General features: G+C 44.7%; 1 protein-coding gene across 4 annotated transcripts in view; it reads left to right on the top strand.

The window, feature by feature from the left end:
* NEURL1 (neuralized E3 ubiquitin protein ligase 1) overlaps positions 1-17,474 on the top strand; it is a 164,430-nt gene that overhangs the window by 129,780 nt on the left and 17,176 nt on the right. For all 4 annotated transcript variants that reach the window (XM_049810056.1, XM_049810057.1, XM_049810058.1 and 1 more), the window contains exon 4: positions 15,206-15,886. In XM_049810056.1, coding sequence (XP_049666013.1) covers positions 15,206-15,886 — 681 coding nt within the window. The remainder of the gene's footprint in view (positions 1-15,205; positions 15,887-17,474) is intronic.

Below are 17,474 nucleotides of genomic sequence, written 5' to 3' on the forward strand. Positions count from 1 at the left end.
GTAGTAACTCGGAGTCTACGTAACTGGGGCTTCTCTTCGCTGTTAAGTCCTGTTGCTCTCAGGACAAGTTCCTGCCTACTCCAGCAGTCCTGACGAGGGCCCTGGCTTCTCCGTGCCTGGTCGGGGACTAAGTGCTTGCCCCGGTTTCCCCGCGGGTGCCAGGCCGGTTTGGAAGGGGCAGGCCCGCAGCACAGCCCGCTCTCCGGCCTGCGGGGCGGCACCGCGGGGCGGGGGGAGGCGAGGCGGTGGCTGCGCACCACTGCGACCTAGTGGAGGAGCGGCGCTTGGCCGGGGGCGGGGGTCGTGGGCCGGGCGGCTCCTCGGAAGGGCCCGTGTAGCTCCAGTGTGACGGGCTCAGCTTTGCCCGGAGAGGCCGTGGAGCCCGTCCCCGCCGGGGCTCTGTCAGCACCGAGGGGCTGCGGCGTAACAGAGCAGCAGGACGCTCTCAAACGTGCGCGGGGATGCAGAGCCCTTACAGGGTTTAACGGGAAGAATTAAAGAGGGGACGGGGCGCGTACGCGGCATCTCACCGTCTGGCCGTGACCCTCTTCCCTGTGTTCATCGTGCCCTCTCGCTGTGTTACGTCGAACTCGGGCCATAAGCTCCGCTGGGATGGGACTCGCCGTTTCTAACTGCCGGGCGCAAGGCACACCTAAGCCACCTTATAAATCATATTTCTGTGCAGAGGGAAACCTGACCCTGGGACGTGAAGGGGTGGCTAGGGCAACAGCTGTCCGGGTGCGTTGTGTCTCCTGTGGACGCAGAGCGAAAGGGGCCGGTAACACGGCTTCAGCCGGGCTGGAGCAGCGCTTGTACAGCTCCGTGGGGCCCTTTCTGCACATATCCACTCGCTTCCTCCTGAGCATAAGTCATCTGCGCTCCTCTTTTGGATTTTTTTCTCCCCTGCCCTTGCTTACTTTGATATGAAAAAGAGTTACAGAACAGAAATACAGCCAGTAGTAACCCTTTCTCCTCTGTTTTAAATATCAGGATAATTTGAGCACATCATCTGCTTTTTATTCTCGTCTAGCTTACAGAAATGCATGGTTTTTTAGCTATGCACCTTCCCAGTACCATCCTGTGGTGGGCAAGAATGAATGCTAATGTGAATTATCCAGGCTTTTCCTCTGATGACTAGACTACATCTGTGCTTGGAAACAAAGAATATTTTCCCAGTTGTAAATAAAAAAGTCAAAGCTGCTATAGTACCAGGAACAGTGGGACTGTACTGAGCACAGGGGAGAGAGGGACCATTTTTCTCTGATAACCAGGTCCTGAACAGACATGGGATTGGTCCCAGATTCCTCGGACTGAGCAAGACATCACTGGTGCTGGTGGTAACATGTCGGTTGATGTAAACCCAGTAATTTTTATTATGATGTAACAAGGGTTTGACAGTTCCTTACAGTAGTTCAGAGTATGTGCAGAAAGGTTCACAATAACATTCTCACCAAATATTGCTTTAAACTGATGCTGAAGCAGCCAGAAACTGAATAGAAATGAGTCTATTAATGGGATGAGAAATCCTTGAGTTTAGGAGAGTCACCCCTATATTGGTTACCATCTTTCTAGCGCACATAGAGATCAGCAAGGGTCTTGCCTACAATGTTGCTGTATTGGCTCTTTTTGTTGCTGATTATACCTGGTTCAGTCTAATCTCCAAAACTAAGCTTGTTCACGACACTCTGGAGCCAACTTTACCTTTTACAAACCATCGAAGAGTAGAGGGTCGCTTAGCTGTTTCCCAAACCAGAGAGGTATAGCATCAAGGGCTCAGGGAAGTAGAGGGTAAAAATAAAGGCATGGGAGTTTAACAGATTGAAACTGGGCAAGTGGATGAATAAACACTGGTACCCTTTCCTAGCCAAACTGGTGCAAACCCAAGACATTACCAGCGGGGAAGGAAGAGGTTTAGATCATCTGTCAGTCAGAGAGAGCAACCTTCGGCATAAGCTGAAATGTTAAATCCTAGTGAAAATGCACTGACAGTACAACAGGGCATCATGTGCCAAAAGGAAGCTGCTGAGAAACGGCAGACATCTGTCATGGGAGTTTAATGAGAGGTCAAAGAAGAAAAGGAAAATCACCCTGCAAAAAGTGAAGAGAGCCAAAAAACTCACTGCATTTAGATGCCTGTGTGTTACCCATGTCCTGACCCCTCCTTGAAAGGGCTCAGGGACCAGTAATAGCACAAACCAGCTGCAAAGTCAGGCATCTCTCCAGTGCTGTGCTTATAGCTGGCACTTCACCGGTGCAGTGTTTTTGCTGGGAAGCTGTGAGATGGTCAGTGTCTGACTCACATCAGACAGTCCAGCTTTGTCCACCACAGGGCCTGTGTCCCAGTTTTAGGGTCCAGTTACCCTGAAAGACCATCCTCCATCTCATCCCCAGGATCCCAGCAGGACCAAGCTTGCTCATGCTTATCAGGTGAGAAAGGGAGAAAGAAGAGGAGGAAAAGGAAGAAAAGCAGTCCTGTGGGAAGATGGGATGTGGGGAGAGCAGGAACCTTTGGGAACTGAAGCCTCAGGTCCCCTTCCTCAGGGGGCTGAGGAAGGTTTGGCTCCTGGGGCTGCAGCTGCATTTAGCATCTGGCAGCGTACGCTGGACCTTGCTCTCCATGTGAATCCTGAATCAGCAAGGTTACGCTGCCCTGACTGGCAGCCAGACTGTGGCCCTCTGGCTGATTCTTGTTTATACTTTCAATATGCAGCTTCAGAAAAGCCTCCTGTCTTTCTGTCTAAACCGTTCAGGCCACATCCTATGATCTGTGCATTTAAATTAGCTTTACTGATAGCCAAGGTGTTGAAGCTTTCCCTTGGGGTAAGTGAGAGCGGAATTTGTCTTTTTGCTTGTTAAGGAGTTAGCTGAAGCTCTGGTAACAAGATTCAGCTCTTTAGTTCCTTTAGTTCAGGGTATCAAAATAATTTGTAAAGAAATTATGTTTAACATAAAAAAAATGTTTAAAAGTGTTTAACATCTTTGTCAGTGACATGGACAGTGGGACTGAGTGCACCCTCAGCAGATTTGCTGATGACACCGAGCTGTGTGGTGCGGTCGACGTGCTGGAGGGAAGGGATGTCATCCAGAGGGACCTTGACAGGCTTGAGAGTTGGCCCGTGTGAACCTCATGAAGTTCAACAAGGCCAAGGGCAAGGTCCTGCACGTGCATCAGGGCAATCCCAAGCATAAATACAGGCTGGGTGATGGTGGATTGAGAGCAGCCCCGTGGAGAAGGGCTTGGGCGTATTAGTGGATGAAAAACTGAATATGAGCCAGCAATGTGCATTCACAGCACAGAAAGCCGATCACATTCTGGGCTGCATCGAAAGAAGTGTGGCCAGCAGGTCGAGGGAGGTGATTCTGCCCCTCTACTCTGGTGAGACCTCACCTGGAGCACTGTGTTCAGTTCTGGGGCCCCCAACATAAGAAGGACATGGACCTGTTGGAGCGGGTCCAGAGGAGGGCCACAAAGGTGATAAGGGGGCTGGAGCACCTCCCCTATGAGGACAGACTGAGAGAGCTGGGGTTGTTCAGCCTGGAGAAGAGAAGGCTCCGGGGAGACCTTATAGCGGCCTTCCAGTACCTAAAGGGGGCCTACAGGAAAGATGGGGAGAGACTCTTTAACAGGGGGCGTAGTGATAGGATGAGGGGTAATGGTTTTAAACTGAAAGAGGGTAGACTTAGGTTAGTTATTAGGAAAAAAGTCTTTACTATGAGGGTGGTGAGGCACTGGAACAGGTTGCCCAGAGAGGTTGTGGCTGGCCCATCCCTGGCAGTGTTCAAGGCCAGGCTGGATGGGGCTTTGAGCAACCTGGTCTAGTGGAAGGTGTCCCTGCCCATGGTGGGGGGGTTGGAACTAGGTGATCTTTAAGGTCCTTTCCAACCCAAACCATTCTATGATTCTAAATCACAAGCCTAATGGGCATTTGCCGTGACAGAATATATGAACAATTTATTGAAGAGATGAACTTTTCAAGTACATACCTTAGCAGAAGCGGGCATTGACTCTGTCTTTGATTCCTCCCTAATTTTGTCCAGCCATGACAGCTAGACTGACTGATTTAGGGTTACTGTTTCAGGAAATCTCCTTTGCTGTTCACTCCAGTGGCATGATGCAATGGGACAGTGATGGAAAGTGAAGTTTAGCATAAGAACTGGTTTTTTTTTGACGTGGAATGTAGTTCTTAAACCTTATCCTGTGTCCCTGATTTGGGACTACTGATATGCTCATGTGTGCGTCCTGTTGCCTTCAGTGGGATATAAATACTTGTTTAGTGCTGTCATGAAACAGAACAGACCTAAACATGTGCTGAACTCTTCTGAATTGGTGCAGACTGCAATAATTGTGCTATTTTAAAACAAGCTCATCAAACAAAGCCTTGATTTACTGTTTCCATGCATAATGGGGAGAGCACATTTTGCAGTCTGCACCACCTCTGGAACGGGAGTGGGGTGGATGGAGTGTAATGGCTGCACTGTCATTTTGTACGTGTGGAAAGTAAGTCAGAAATTTTTTGAGAGCTTCTTCATGCTGGATTCTGGTGTGGAAATTCTCCAAGAAAGAGATATTAAAAGGAATTAAAGAAAATATTCTGGACAAATACCATTATGTGCATTCTTTCAGAAGTATAGTTGTTGGATCTTTAGGTGAGGAACCATCTTGGAGAAGCAGAGACAATCTGTAAACTTAATTAGTCATGGCTGAAAAATGGAAACACTTTTGGCAAATTCTAGCTGTTTTCTTTCACTATTTTCAAAATGATACATTTCAATACTGAGTCTTGCAATAACATTTTAATCTTTAGAATGGCAATAGTGATTTCCAAACCAGCTCCAGAAATCAACTGGGGAAGCTCTTGGTCCAGTATTCTTTTGCTTTTATAAAAGGAAGTAAGATAAACCGAGCACTTTGTTTCAGGTTAGCCTGAAATACTGTATCTTTCCAATTTTTTTTTATTTTTTTCTTCAGGCAGTTGACTGAAATATTACATATTTTCACTGTCCTTCACAGGTTGTGTTTTCACAGAAAAAGTTGTGCTCTTAGCTCTGGTTAGTGAGGTAGCTGTGGGGCACCACAATCCTTGTGGTGTCCAGGCAATTTATCATTTAGTAGTGCCTTTGGGCAGCTCTGCCAAACCAAACAGGACTGCAGCGAGCCCAGGAAGGTGATCGCCAGCAGTGTTTCTTGCTTTCCTAAGGAAAAGGGGGAAGACCCAATGGCGTTAGTTCAGTTCAATAAGCAATGGTGCTGGGTAAGATGCTGGACCTTGGGGAGACTTTGGTAGGGACAAGGTGGTTGTTGGTGGGTTGAATTTTCCCTGAGCAGCTAGCTGTAGGACTGTCAGTGATGGCAGAGCATTTCAAGGGGAAATATGGGGAGAAGTTGGAGAAGCAGTTGTCATCTCCACGCCTGCATGAAGACACAGTGGTAAATGAAAGCAAGTGAAAAAGGATAAATACAGGATACATAAATACCGCAGGAGGGAGGATGATGGATGGAAAGGAGGAAGAAAGTACTTCTTCTGAAGAAAATTGCTGTCAGATGATTCAGGGGATGAAAGGATGTGTCTGATGTAGCTTCGGAATTGGCTGTGAGCACTGAGATGCTATGGAAACATTTGCACAGTAACGTAAGGAGGATTGGAAATAGAGTTGTTGGAGGGCCCATAGCAATCTCCAACACAGTGCATGAAGGTAAGATTGTGGGGTTAGCACTGCATGCAATGGTGAACTACTGTCTTACCTGAATAGGTGGGATAAGAGGGTTGAAATTTCTAGGAGGAAGGGAGGGTAAAGGGGATGATAGTGCCAGGAGTAAGCAATGGAGTCACTGGGTATGAGAAGAGGGCTCTATAAAGTTATTAGGCAACCAGGAATTGCAATTATTGCCTTAATTTCCCATGAAGAAGGAAAAAAAAACCCAACTTTTCTACAGAGAAATGTACATCTTAAAGATCAGAGAGCATCAGGTAAAGTGACAATTGACAGTTTCCAGGGAGAATTAGGTCTTCCACAGGTAATTAAAACAAGTAATAAAAGACTTGCCAGCTGTAGAAAGAATAAGAGGAAGTGGAAAGAAAAGGTGGGGCACCCTACAGGGAGAGGCAGGACTGAGATTAAAATAATGTCAGTGTGGTCCTAAAAGTGATGATTGTTTTGCTGTGATTTTCAAGAGGGATAATAATAGCTGCTAGGAGGATAGTCTAGGAGGCCTGGGGCAATGGAGGTGGAAATCATTGCAACAGGGTGGGAGTAAAGTTCAGAGACTTCATGTGCGTGAGTGGGAGAGAGATTAAGGAGTCAAAAACAGGGATTAGGTGATCTCCACAAAATCCAAGGTACGTGATTTCTGCTCAAACTATATTTCTCCGACTTCATGGGGAGTTAGAAAACATCAAATGGAAACCCATGAACACAATAAAGGGAATCAGACAAGGAGGTGCCAACGTCCAGAGGTGGCTGTGGCAGTGCTTAAGCACATCTTCAACCTGAAGGACATTTGCCAGTCTTCAGGACCGCTGGCTGGGGAGGATGAGTTTACCCTGAATGAAAAGCCGTTCTGAACAAAACCCAGAATGTGTTGTTTGTAACACAGATGTTGCCAGCACCCTGCAGACTCTCTCTGAGCATCAGCTTTTGTGGAAAACAAATCCACAACTGTAACACGCATATGGAAATTTGTTCTTCATAATCTACTGTTAGAGTCTCTCAGAACATTCATGTTTGCTAAGGAAAACAGTAATTTATTTCAATTTTATGAGGCTAGTTATGCTCTTTGTGCCGTTTCGTATGTGCAAATCAATTTGACATGCTTACAGATGTTAGGCAGAATTGTACGACTGTTTGTTATGAACCAGACTGGTTCAGAGCACTTTATTAGATAGCACATGTCCCCAAACTACAATTTATCAATCACTACTCAACCTTCATACCTTCAGCCGTAGTCTTATTCGTGTATGAGATTGTATGCTTTCATTCCTTAGATTTTATTGAAGAATATGCAGATGATCAATTCAATTACTAAGCTGGCCTGGAAACCGCAGTTGTTCACTCTGGCTTAAAAACAGCTGCAATTCCCTAAAGCTCAGGGGTTTGTATTTTTTCTTTCTGAATATTTCGACTTGGAGGTTGGCAGTACATGAGCTCACATTCTTCTAGAATCTGGATTTTTGTTTGTTTGTTTGTTTCTCTTTTGGTTTGCTCTGATATTTTCTCTGTACTATTGATACAGCATTGACAATCCATGACAAGAAATCCCTGATAATCCCAGTAAGCCAAGCCAAGAGGATATTTATGTCCTTAGAAAAGTATTCTGAACAGATCCTAAGGGTTTCCTGAGATTCACCTGGCAAGACGCCAGCTGCTGTGCTTAATGGTACAAAGGCACCATTGCCTCAAAGCAGGATTTGGTGTTAAATGGCCACAGGAAGCCATCAGTTTTGCACAGTAAATTTATCAAACACCTAGCAGTTGATAACAATTAAAAGGCTAAGTTTATTCTTTTCCATCTCATTTTTTATTACCTCTCCAAAACTGAATCATGCAAACCAAATAGCTTTCGTGCTCAATCCCTCCCAAAATGACTGGAAAGAAATGCTGATTTTTATCGAAGCAAATGCAAACACAAAGCAAAGACGAGTCCAGTGAGATGCTCGTTACGCACTATTGATTTCCACTAATTTCTGTTTAAGTGGCAGATGTTTGTAGCCTTGCAATTGGTTCCACAGAGTCAATGGTCTGCCTTCTTTTGTAACCCAGCTTTAAAATCTGCTAGACAATTTTTAGTGTAAACATGAATGCTTTCTCCCACAGACGAACTCCAGCTTTGGGCTCTTTGAAACCCTTGGCTTGGACTTTGACTTCTGCTTCTTGGTTATAGCAGAAATTCTCTCAAGTGCTCTCAGCAATATTGGAAAAACACCTGAGTATCTTGTCAGAAAGCTAATTTGGACTGTGTTGGTCACAGGCAAACAAATGCACTCAGTTGATTTAAATATGTGCCAGTCCTGCAATGAAAATGGCTGTTATGAAATATCAGTTAGCTTGCCTTCCAGACTGCAAGGAGCAGGAAGCCAAAATTTGCATGTAGCCATTAACTCATGCTTTAATGATGTGAATGCACACGAAATGTATGTTTGCCCTCCATTGACTGTGTGGTGATACCAAGCCGGTGTGTGGGTGAAGGAGGAATTCTTAAACAGTGGTTTCCATACTGACCATTGAGATCCCATAATGGATGAGGAGTCCCAAGTAGGTTGAGTTTTGAGGTAAGAGGAGCAGTCTGCACATGGAAGCAGAGGAGCAGCAGGTAGATAATAAGGCATTGAATGAAGAGTTAGGAAATGAGAGGGTGGACTGTGGAATACGGAGTGGTTTTGTTGTGCACTGGGCTAAACCCCAAGAGGTTTCACTTAAGAGCTCTACCAGAGTCGTCATCTATCCCCTTGGACAGCTTACTCCATCCCACAGTCTCCAGTCTATAAAATAAGAACATTAATTCTTCCTGCCTCCCACTCACCATTTATATATCATTTCTGTTTACATGATGAGGAGTGTCTTCTGCTGCAGAGCCCAGCAGCTGAGTCCTGATCTCAGATGCTGTTTGCCCCAGAGTAGATTTTACTGTCTCTTAAAGAGCAGCCTGGGCATCTTATGTATATAGCCGGTACAAGTGACATTGTCTGTTGGCTGTAGTTTTGCATATATTCCTCTAAGTGTGTGCAAAAAGAGAGGAGCCAGAGCAGTGAGAGCAGAAGGAAGCAGCTTTATTTGAAATGGGCTATTTATACTGTCAATGAAATAGAGACATCCACATATGCAGGTATTGTATAAGTAGGTATTTACTTAACTGATGTCCTTGATTTGATGTGGGTGTTTTCAAGGAGAAGGAATGGTTGATCTGAGGCAATAACTCAGGCAGTTTGATTTCTCGGTTGTTCATAAAGGGAAATGTACTTTGTAGAAGTGAATTCCTAAGTATATGGCAAAGGAGGTTTTTAGTCTGAATCATTCCTTTGAGGGATTTTAAACATTTGCCTCCCACATGCTGCAATAATGTTCTGAAAGTGGCTTCGTTGTATGATCTGAGAAGCTGCATTCTGGCGCCTGATGGTTTATGAGAAATAAACGCAATGGAGTGGTCCCAGATCATATAAATTCAAGATTTAACAGTAATAAGCAGGGAGGGGAGGGGGAGTCCTGTGTGCAGCATCAGAGCAGAAGCATCCGTCTGGGAGTGTGGGTCTCTGCAGCGTTACGCTGAGCGTGGCAGAGCCCAGCCTCCTCTCCAGACCTCACATGGAGAGTACAAGTTTGCAGAAAAACAAATAGTTTTACAAGTGTCTGGTCAGACACATCGCCAGCAGACAAGAGCACTTTGGACATGCTCTGTGAGTAGAGCTTTGCCTCTTAATGACTGCGAGCGTGGCCTGGGCTTTCTTCACTTCTCAATTTTTCTCCTGTGTTTATTTTAAAAGGGTGATTTTCACTCTCCTGTTTGCTTAGCTCCTCCTGGTACAATAAAACATTTAAGATACATGGGGCAGAGACTGAGACAGCCTAGATCAGAGCATCCCACAGTGGTGAAGACATCTTTAACACCATGAGTACAGCAGGTGCATGAAGATCTGCTTCCAGTTGCCCTTTAATTTGGGAGGATTTTGAACCCAGGGCCACACAGCAGTCCTTCTCTTCCTGGTCCTAGTCACAGCTGCTCTTCTTTCCAGTGGAGGTGATTCTGTGGACTGGGTGCCACACACACATCAGGCAAGCTGGTAACCAAAGGGTTTGGGAACAGGTATCATCTCCTTGCCCCCAGTCACAGTGATATTCATCCTTATTTTAGGAGGGATAAATGAGAATATAAATTGAATTTTCAATCCTCAGTCACCTTAAAGTATATAATAAAGTGAGCTATAAACAACATATAGAAGTTGTTCTGGCTACTTCCGTGCTGAAGTGTGGCAGTTCCCCGGCAGTATACATCAGCTCGCTAGGACTGAGTCAGCAAGGGAACAAAGATTGCCACAGCACGACACGGACAGAGTTCGCAAGGCTGGCAGCTGAGCTGGGATTAATACCTGCACTCACACAATGGGGAGTACAAGGCTGTGAGTGACAGAAGGTTTCCAGAAGCACAGGTTTATTTCTTGTCTTATGACTGGTTGCTTTTCCCAATTGCCTTTTGAGTGTGATGTTATTTTACGGCGTGGTACATCTGCCTCATATTTCAAACACGTCTCCCTGCAATGTCAAAGTCTTGCCAAATGGACTGTTAGCTGCATAAGTCTACTGTAGACAATGGAGGAGATAGTGCGAGATTCCAGGTGTTGGAAGGCCAGCTGTCCTCCCTGCATGACCCCTTGTGACAAGTAGCACTGGTGGTGGGAAAAGGAGCCTTCATCTGCGTTCCTGAGTAGGAATGGAGCCCCTCCAGCATGGTGGAAATAAGACAGTATATATCTTTTTGCAGCTGTAATTTACATAGAATATTCTTGTAGGGGCCACTGTTTTCAGTATGTCTTTTGGTAGCTTAGCACCTCTGAGGTTCCTTAGTTGCGGGAATTAGACAATGAGCAGCAGTACTCACTAAAAATACTATTACCCAGTGAAGTGAGGGATTAAGAGAAGAAAAATGCACTTGTGAAGAAGTAAAGCAAAGAACAGAAGCAAGGAAAAACACCAGGCTTTGCATGGGAAGGGAGGGAGCATGCCAGCAAAGTTCTGACCTTACCAGTTTTTTACTCTTTGCTTAGTAGCTGAGGATAGAAATGTTCTCCAGATGCAAGGAATCACTGGGTTGTTCCTTGTCTTATCAGCATTTCTCTCTCCTGGGAGGGAAGATCATTAGAAATGGTTCTTAGGCTATCAGTCTGATTCCCCAAATTTTAAGTTATTTTTTGTCGTAGTAATTCTCAAGGTTGGTTTATTTATACTACATCTTCCATAGCTCATTCTGGAGAGTGGTTGCAGCCTTCATACTCTGAAGAAATACAGTTCATGTGAGGCCATAGGATTGCACCAATCTCAGAAGACTCATCAAGAGGAGGAGATCTGTGTCCCTAGAGCTTGCAGTTAAATACTGGACTCTGCAAGTTTCCGGCATGTGTGTGCATGCATGCTGAGTTTGCTTTGCTTTCTCAGATCCTTTACAGGTGTGTGAGTACTGGCTGCTCGTGACCTTGGAAAGTCAAGCCTTCAGGCACTAACAGACAGTACTGAAAAAGAAAAAGAGGAAGGAAATAATGATTTGACAGTCTTGACAGCAACACATCCCCTTCGGGTTTGTGTGGGGCTGAGATGATCTGTGTATGCTGGTGGTTAGAAATGCATTTGTGTTTGGATGTGCATGTAGCTATATTAAATGCACATGTATGTGATATCTATAATAAATATGCATTACACATATTCTACATGTTTAAGGAAATAGATGATTTAAGAAGACAACATTTGGCAGTGGTTCAAAAAAAAGGTGGTAGTGAAATATTTCTGATCTGGATGCAGTGATCACAGCTTTATCTGGCTGCTCACCAGCTCCTTGTAAATGCTGTTTTAAAGTGTTACTGCAGACACATTGAGCCTGCATGAAGCAGGAGGCTCTTCCATGCCCTCTGAGCAGGAAAATGGAGAGCTTTGAAGGCTCTGGTCCGAGGAAGATACTTCAAGTTAATTTTCTGTGTAAGGAATCAGCTGCTGAGGATCTAAATTTTGTGGATAAACCCCACTAAAGAAGAGGAGAAAACAGAAGATAGCTGAACTGTTCAAGTGCCTTTCATTTCTACTTTGCTAAATGAATTAGTCCTGCTTACTTTTTTTTTAAACAAAGCCAGAAAAAAAGATATAAAGGGATTTGTGAAGTTAGGTATCCTTTACAAAAATTCAGTGTCTCAGATTCTCCAGCTGAGGAGCAGAAAATTTGTATTTAGTAGAAATCCTTTCCACTTTGTCTATGTCTATATTGCTACCAGAAACTTTTAAGTCTCTAAATCCAGCATTAACATCGTAACTGCAGTGATGCAGAGCTCAGCAAAACCTCTCTGGAAAGTTACTTGGGCAGCCAGCCTCCATCAAGCTGCCGTGGTCATGGCCACCTTGCTGGTGGTACTCCAACCATCTGGGTTAAAGCTTCCTCTGGTGGCTCAGTGAGAGCTGTGGTCTTCACTCACAAGTCCATCTATTCTTACCCAAGGAGGTCTCTCACCAGCTGACTTTTCCCAAAGAAACACTGCCAACTGCCTTGTACAGGAAATTTTATAACCTTGAATATTTAATAAGAAGGGATGTTTTCTAAATTCTTCAGGCTGAAGCCAGATGATGTCCTCGGTAATGGGCGATTGGTCCCGTTTTGTATTTTAGTCTTGTCACATGAAGTCATTCTGTCTTTTTGGTGTGTGCTCCACGTTTGCCTCTGCAAATATAAATGTGCCTGAACACTCCTATGTGGAGAGTCCCTCCTTTGTAGGCATTAAAAGTCAGTTGTAAATGTTCTGCAGAAGTAAGGCTGTGATACAGACCACTCCAGTGTGAACAGCTTGGTCTGTGTTTAAAAAGTGAAAACTGAAGCTTTAGTGGAAGAAAACAACTCATTCCTGGGCATCTTCTGGTGAGAGAAACTGCTCAAAGTCACCTTATTTGTTTCACATTTCACCACAATTTTTCTTTCATAGCCCTTGGCTGTTATCAGTTATTCTGGATAAATGGCATTCCATATCTCTTCCAACCACCCCAAAAGATGAATCCCACTTTTGTTTTACTTTATATTCAATGGTATTTTTTTTTTCTTCTTTGGCTGGGTATTTTGTGATTTATAAAAACATAGAGCCCTGGAGCACGCCAGCATATCTTAGAGACTCATCCCTCTAAATTTTCACAGACTCACTTCAGGTATCAGTAAACTGCAAGCCACGGGTATTTGCAAACATTAATGAAGTAAGTCAATCGCATATGCTTGAGACATCTTAGCTTTTAAGTGGCTAGACATCTGAGCTACCGATGGATTTAAGTAAAACAGTTGGATGTGTAACCCTGGTTTGCTATCACTGCCATGTGTCTTGTCTGCAGAAGAACTCCATCTCTCTTAACCTCTTTTCAGATGGAAAAAGAGATTTTGTCCAGCAGCCAAAGGGAAATGCAGGCATCCTGGTGGAAAACAAGCTGTTTCAAAACCCTGGCTGCAAGCTACCCACACATCACGGTTGTCAGCCAGGCTGCACATGCATAGTTACAGGGAATAAAATAGAGAGGACCTTCTGTTCCTATTCAGAAAGGTCTCTACCCATTCACCTACACCAGAGGATCGTCGTCAGCTGCCAGTATTAATTTGTTCTCCTATGTAGTTTTCCAGCCAAAGGAGGGTAAAATAAGTCTAATGCTATCCAGCAGGAACACTTGCAATGCAAATGCTAGCCCATATATTACAAAGCATTAATGCGACCCACTTCTAGATTACTTGGGGTAATTTCTGATTTTATTTATTCCTCCTTTTCTTTAATTAACTTCTGGGAAGAGAAGCTGAAATATCAGTATGGGGAAAATCAAATATGAGAAACAAAGCCCATTTTTATTTTGAGACTGTGCTTCCCTTGCAATAGCAGTTTATTTAAAGAGAAGCCTGGAATAATCCAGTTTAAGCAAAGCAAAGAGCTCTACTGAAGCCAAACTGTGTGTGGGTGTGCTCTTGTCAGGGCTCCCAGAAGAGGAGGGCAGGAAAAGCTGTTAGTCAGACCTCAGATATTGCAGGAGATGTTGGTTATTCAGTAGCTGGCATTTTTCCTTGGTATACCAGTACAGAGCCACCACTCTGGTGTACTGGAAGAGGGTGCATCCCACTGGGAGAATCCTCAGATAACCTGAGGTCCTGCTCCTTTGTTATTGTAAAAGAAAATCCCAAGGACACATGGCTGGAAGAGGTGTCCGCTGCAAGGGCCTAGGAGGTGGGTTAGGAATGAGTCTCTGCTCCTCTGCCTTTTCTCGTTGTTCCACCTTGTGCTGTGTTTGCAGCAGGTCCCAGGCTGGGGTCTGGTGGTGTTGCTCTGTGCCACCTGCGGGGGATTGTGTTGTATGGGGTGGTCCCACCTCATACCATTTGGACCCAGGCTTGAAGCCACAACAGTCTTCAGGCAGAGTTCCCGCAGAGCAACAGTCAGTATGGGTCATAGCTTATCAGAACGTTTGCGGAGAATTACCCACATGCTCAGTTTTCTCACAGTGAATAGTCTCTTGATGCTATGGGCTTCTCAGAGTTCAGGAAGTCAGGCATAAGCATAAATCTTTGCATTATCTCAGCTTACTTTTATAATCTGTTTAAATAATGTGGGTTTTTTTTCTCAGTATATTGCTCTTTAAAAAGTTCTATGGCAACAGTGTAGCTAAGGATATGTTAAATTAAAGTATTTAGGCATTAGAGGCAAGTGATTATGTTCCTTAGAAAAAGAATCAAATAAATTGACGATTAGCTCTTGAAACAGCAGGTGAGACTAACACAGAGGATAAGGTGCAATTCTGTTGCCACTGGTGGATTTGAATGTGTAAGAATCATCTTTCTTTGTTATATATCCGTGGATTTGATTTTTAATTATTTGGCTTGGAGATAATAAATGATTGTATGTGATTTATAGAAAACTGCATATTCCCAAGTTCTGCACTGTGAAATCCATATCTGTACTGGTTTGCAGTGGGCACCAGCACACTAATGATTAATTATATACAGAAATATTAATTAAATTTCATATAATGATAAATAAATTAGAACTGAACATAGCATTTTTTTTTTAATTTAAAAATGTGTAGTTAGATATTTATTTCCTAGATCTGTGAGAATTACTGTAGTCAATAAAGAGAGCATGAAAACTTGGAGCCTGTATAGATATTGATTGGTATGTTCAGGGTATATTTCAGATATTTACCCTCTGCTTCCCCTCTCCAAGGAGAGCCTCCCCTGGTCAATTCTTTCCATTGATTTTGAGTCTGCCTGCTCAAGAAGCTGAAAATGTTGATGCTGCTGGAGAAAGTACAAGAACAGCAATTGATGGGAAATACATTTTATGATACTCTGCTTCCATATTTTAAAGGGGAACATTTATTAATGGCAGCAGGTCTCCGATTTTCCCTTTTAAACATATCAATCAAACTGACAGCAATTTGCAAACTCCTGGACATTTTCATTTTCTCTGAAGTGACCCCTTTTTTGTTTTCTCTCTCTCCGCAGACAGTGAAATCATTCCTCCCGACTGCCTGCGGCCCCGCTCCTTCACAGCCATCCGTCGGCCCTCACTGCGGCGGGACACGGAGGACACGCGCCTCTCGGTCAGCCTGTGCGACCTCAACCTGCAAGAGGAGACCTTCCATGTGACGGCTACCACGTGTCCCATCCCGCAGAACTCCCTCAACTCCCAGCACTCCCACCTCCTCCCCTCCCAGCTGGAGAGCGACCTCCGCTTCCACCACCTCCGGGGACCCCACGTCAAAATCCTTGACGACCAAACAGTGGCCCGCCTGGAGCACGCCCGGGAGGAGAGGACTTTGGTTTTCACCAGCAGACCCCTTCGGATCAACGAAACCATTTTTGTCAAAATCAACAAGTCCAACGCTGTGCGCACAGGGACGCTGGCCTACGGGGTGACGTCCTGCGACCCCGGCACCTTGCGCCCCAGCGACCTCCCCTATAACCCTGAGTCCTTGGTCGACCGAAAGGAGTTCTGGGCCATCTGCCGAGTCGTGGTGCCTCTCCAGAGTGGAGACATCCTGGGATTTATGGTGAATTCGGATGGTGAGCTGCACTTGAGTCACAACGGTGCTGGCACTGGCATGCAGGTCTGCGTGGACTGTTCCCAGCCCCTCTGGATGTTCTTCGTTTTACACGGCGCGGTCATGCAAGTTCGATTGTTAGGTATGTTGGACCCCCTTTTTCCGAACCTCATGCACAAGAAAGCGCGGGGGGATATATCACAGGGGAAGGGTGGAGGGAATGAATGGCTCCCTCCCTGCTCTAGGACTGGGTACAAATTTTGTTTTTGTAAAAGGGAAAAAAAAATATATACAAAGGCACATACATAGCATGTGGATATGAGTTACAAGACTTACCTCTTTGCACTTCTCTAACATCCTTCACTTGATGGTCTCAAAGCTCTTTTCAGATAGTGAATTAAGCCTCAGAGACCTCCATTAAAGTACAGATGAGTTACAACTGACCTAGGAGAAGCAAGGAAGGGAGAGGAGAGGTGCTTTGAGCTGTCCTACTGTAGGGCATAGCCAGCAGGAAAAATGAGATCTGATGCCCTTTTCTGCATGTTAGCTATCATCTGGCATGACCGATTCCCAAAAAGAGTGGTCCCCTTGCTTTCCCCAGGCTTATATGTGAGAGGCAGGCTAGCAGGCAGAGAGGAAGCCCTGTGCTTCATGATCCTGGTGGTGCACAGAGCATGACACTGGCCAGCTCAACAGGAGAGGGGTTCCCTTGTCCTCCAGCCCTATTTAAGGCAGTGGTAGCTCATACAGGTTGATGGACCTCTGAAGGGCTGGCCTCTTCCTCTTGGTATTTTTGCTCTGGTTTCAAGCTCTGTTAACTGAAGTACTTCATTTAGATGCTGAAATTCATGTTTTGAAGGTATAGAGGGGAAAGCCTTGAAATAGCATTTGCTCAGGATCAAATTTACTTTGTGTGTGTGTGTTATCGGACACAAGTGTAGGATGTGTTTGGCCATGAATTTGGACCATAACTGGAGATGATTTAAAAAAGCTCCTTTCTTGTTTATACTGTTATATTCATATAACTTTAAAGATACCTAAATTCCTTTTGGCTTCAAATCCTCGGTATTAAAATACCCGTCTTACCCAACAGGAAAAAAAAAAACAAACCCAAAAGCCAACCAACACCTCCTTTTTTAGGATTTATAGACAGTCTTTGAAGATAAATTGTGGTGAACACACACATCTGTCTGCAGGGTCCAGTTCACCTTAATCACAGTATGAAGTGCCCTATATAATTTGCTTAAAGTTGACCATAGGCCTATGCTGTGAGTGTTTTGTGGCTGTTAAAGGATCACAGATGACAAATGTAATACTGCAATTTATTTCCAGGAGCCCAAGACTCAATCCCTGATAATTCAGCCTGATTACATTTGTTGTGGGTACTGCACATAATCCGCAGCTAGCTCTGCTCTCCACCAACATGTCATTGTGATAATAGTAGGTGAAGCCAAACAGATCCCAGTAAAGTAGGAGATTAAATGCTCCTGTATACATTAGAAGGAAAACATCCTCTGGTCATTGAGCTGCTGGTAAAACTAAGTCATCGACCAGTGCTTCCTTTCATATGAGCTCACTAATTCTGGCAGTTTTGCACAGAGCAGATAGCCTGCTTGCAATGGGTCCTGAAGCAGGGCAGCAAGGATGTGTTTCACCAGAGGGTCAGAATCATGTCCTCATACAGAATTCAACCAAGCATGAACTTAAACACAGGCCTCCTGCATCCTAGG

This window comes from Accipiter gentilis, chromosome 9, assembly GCF_929443795.1.
Source record: "Accipiter gentilis chromosome 9, bAccGen1.1, whole genome shotgun sequence".
Lineage (NCBI taxonomy): Eukaryota > Metazoa > Chordata > Aves > Accipitriformes > Accipitridae > Astur > Astur gentilis.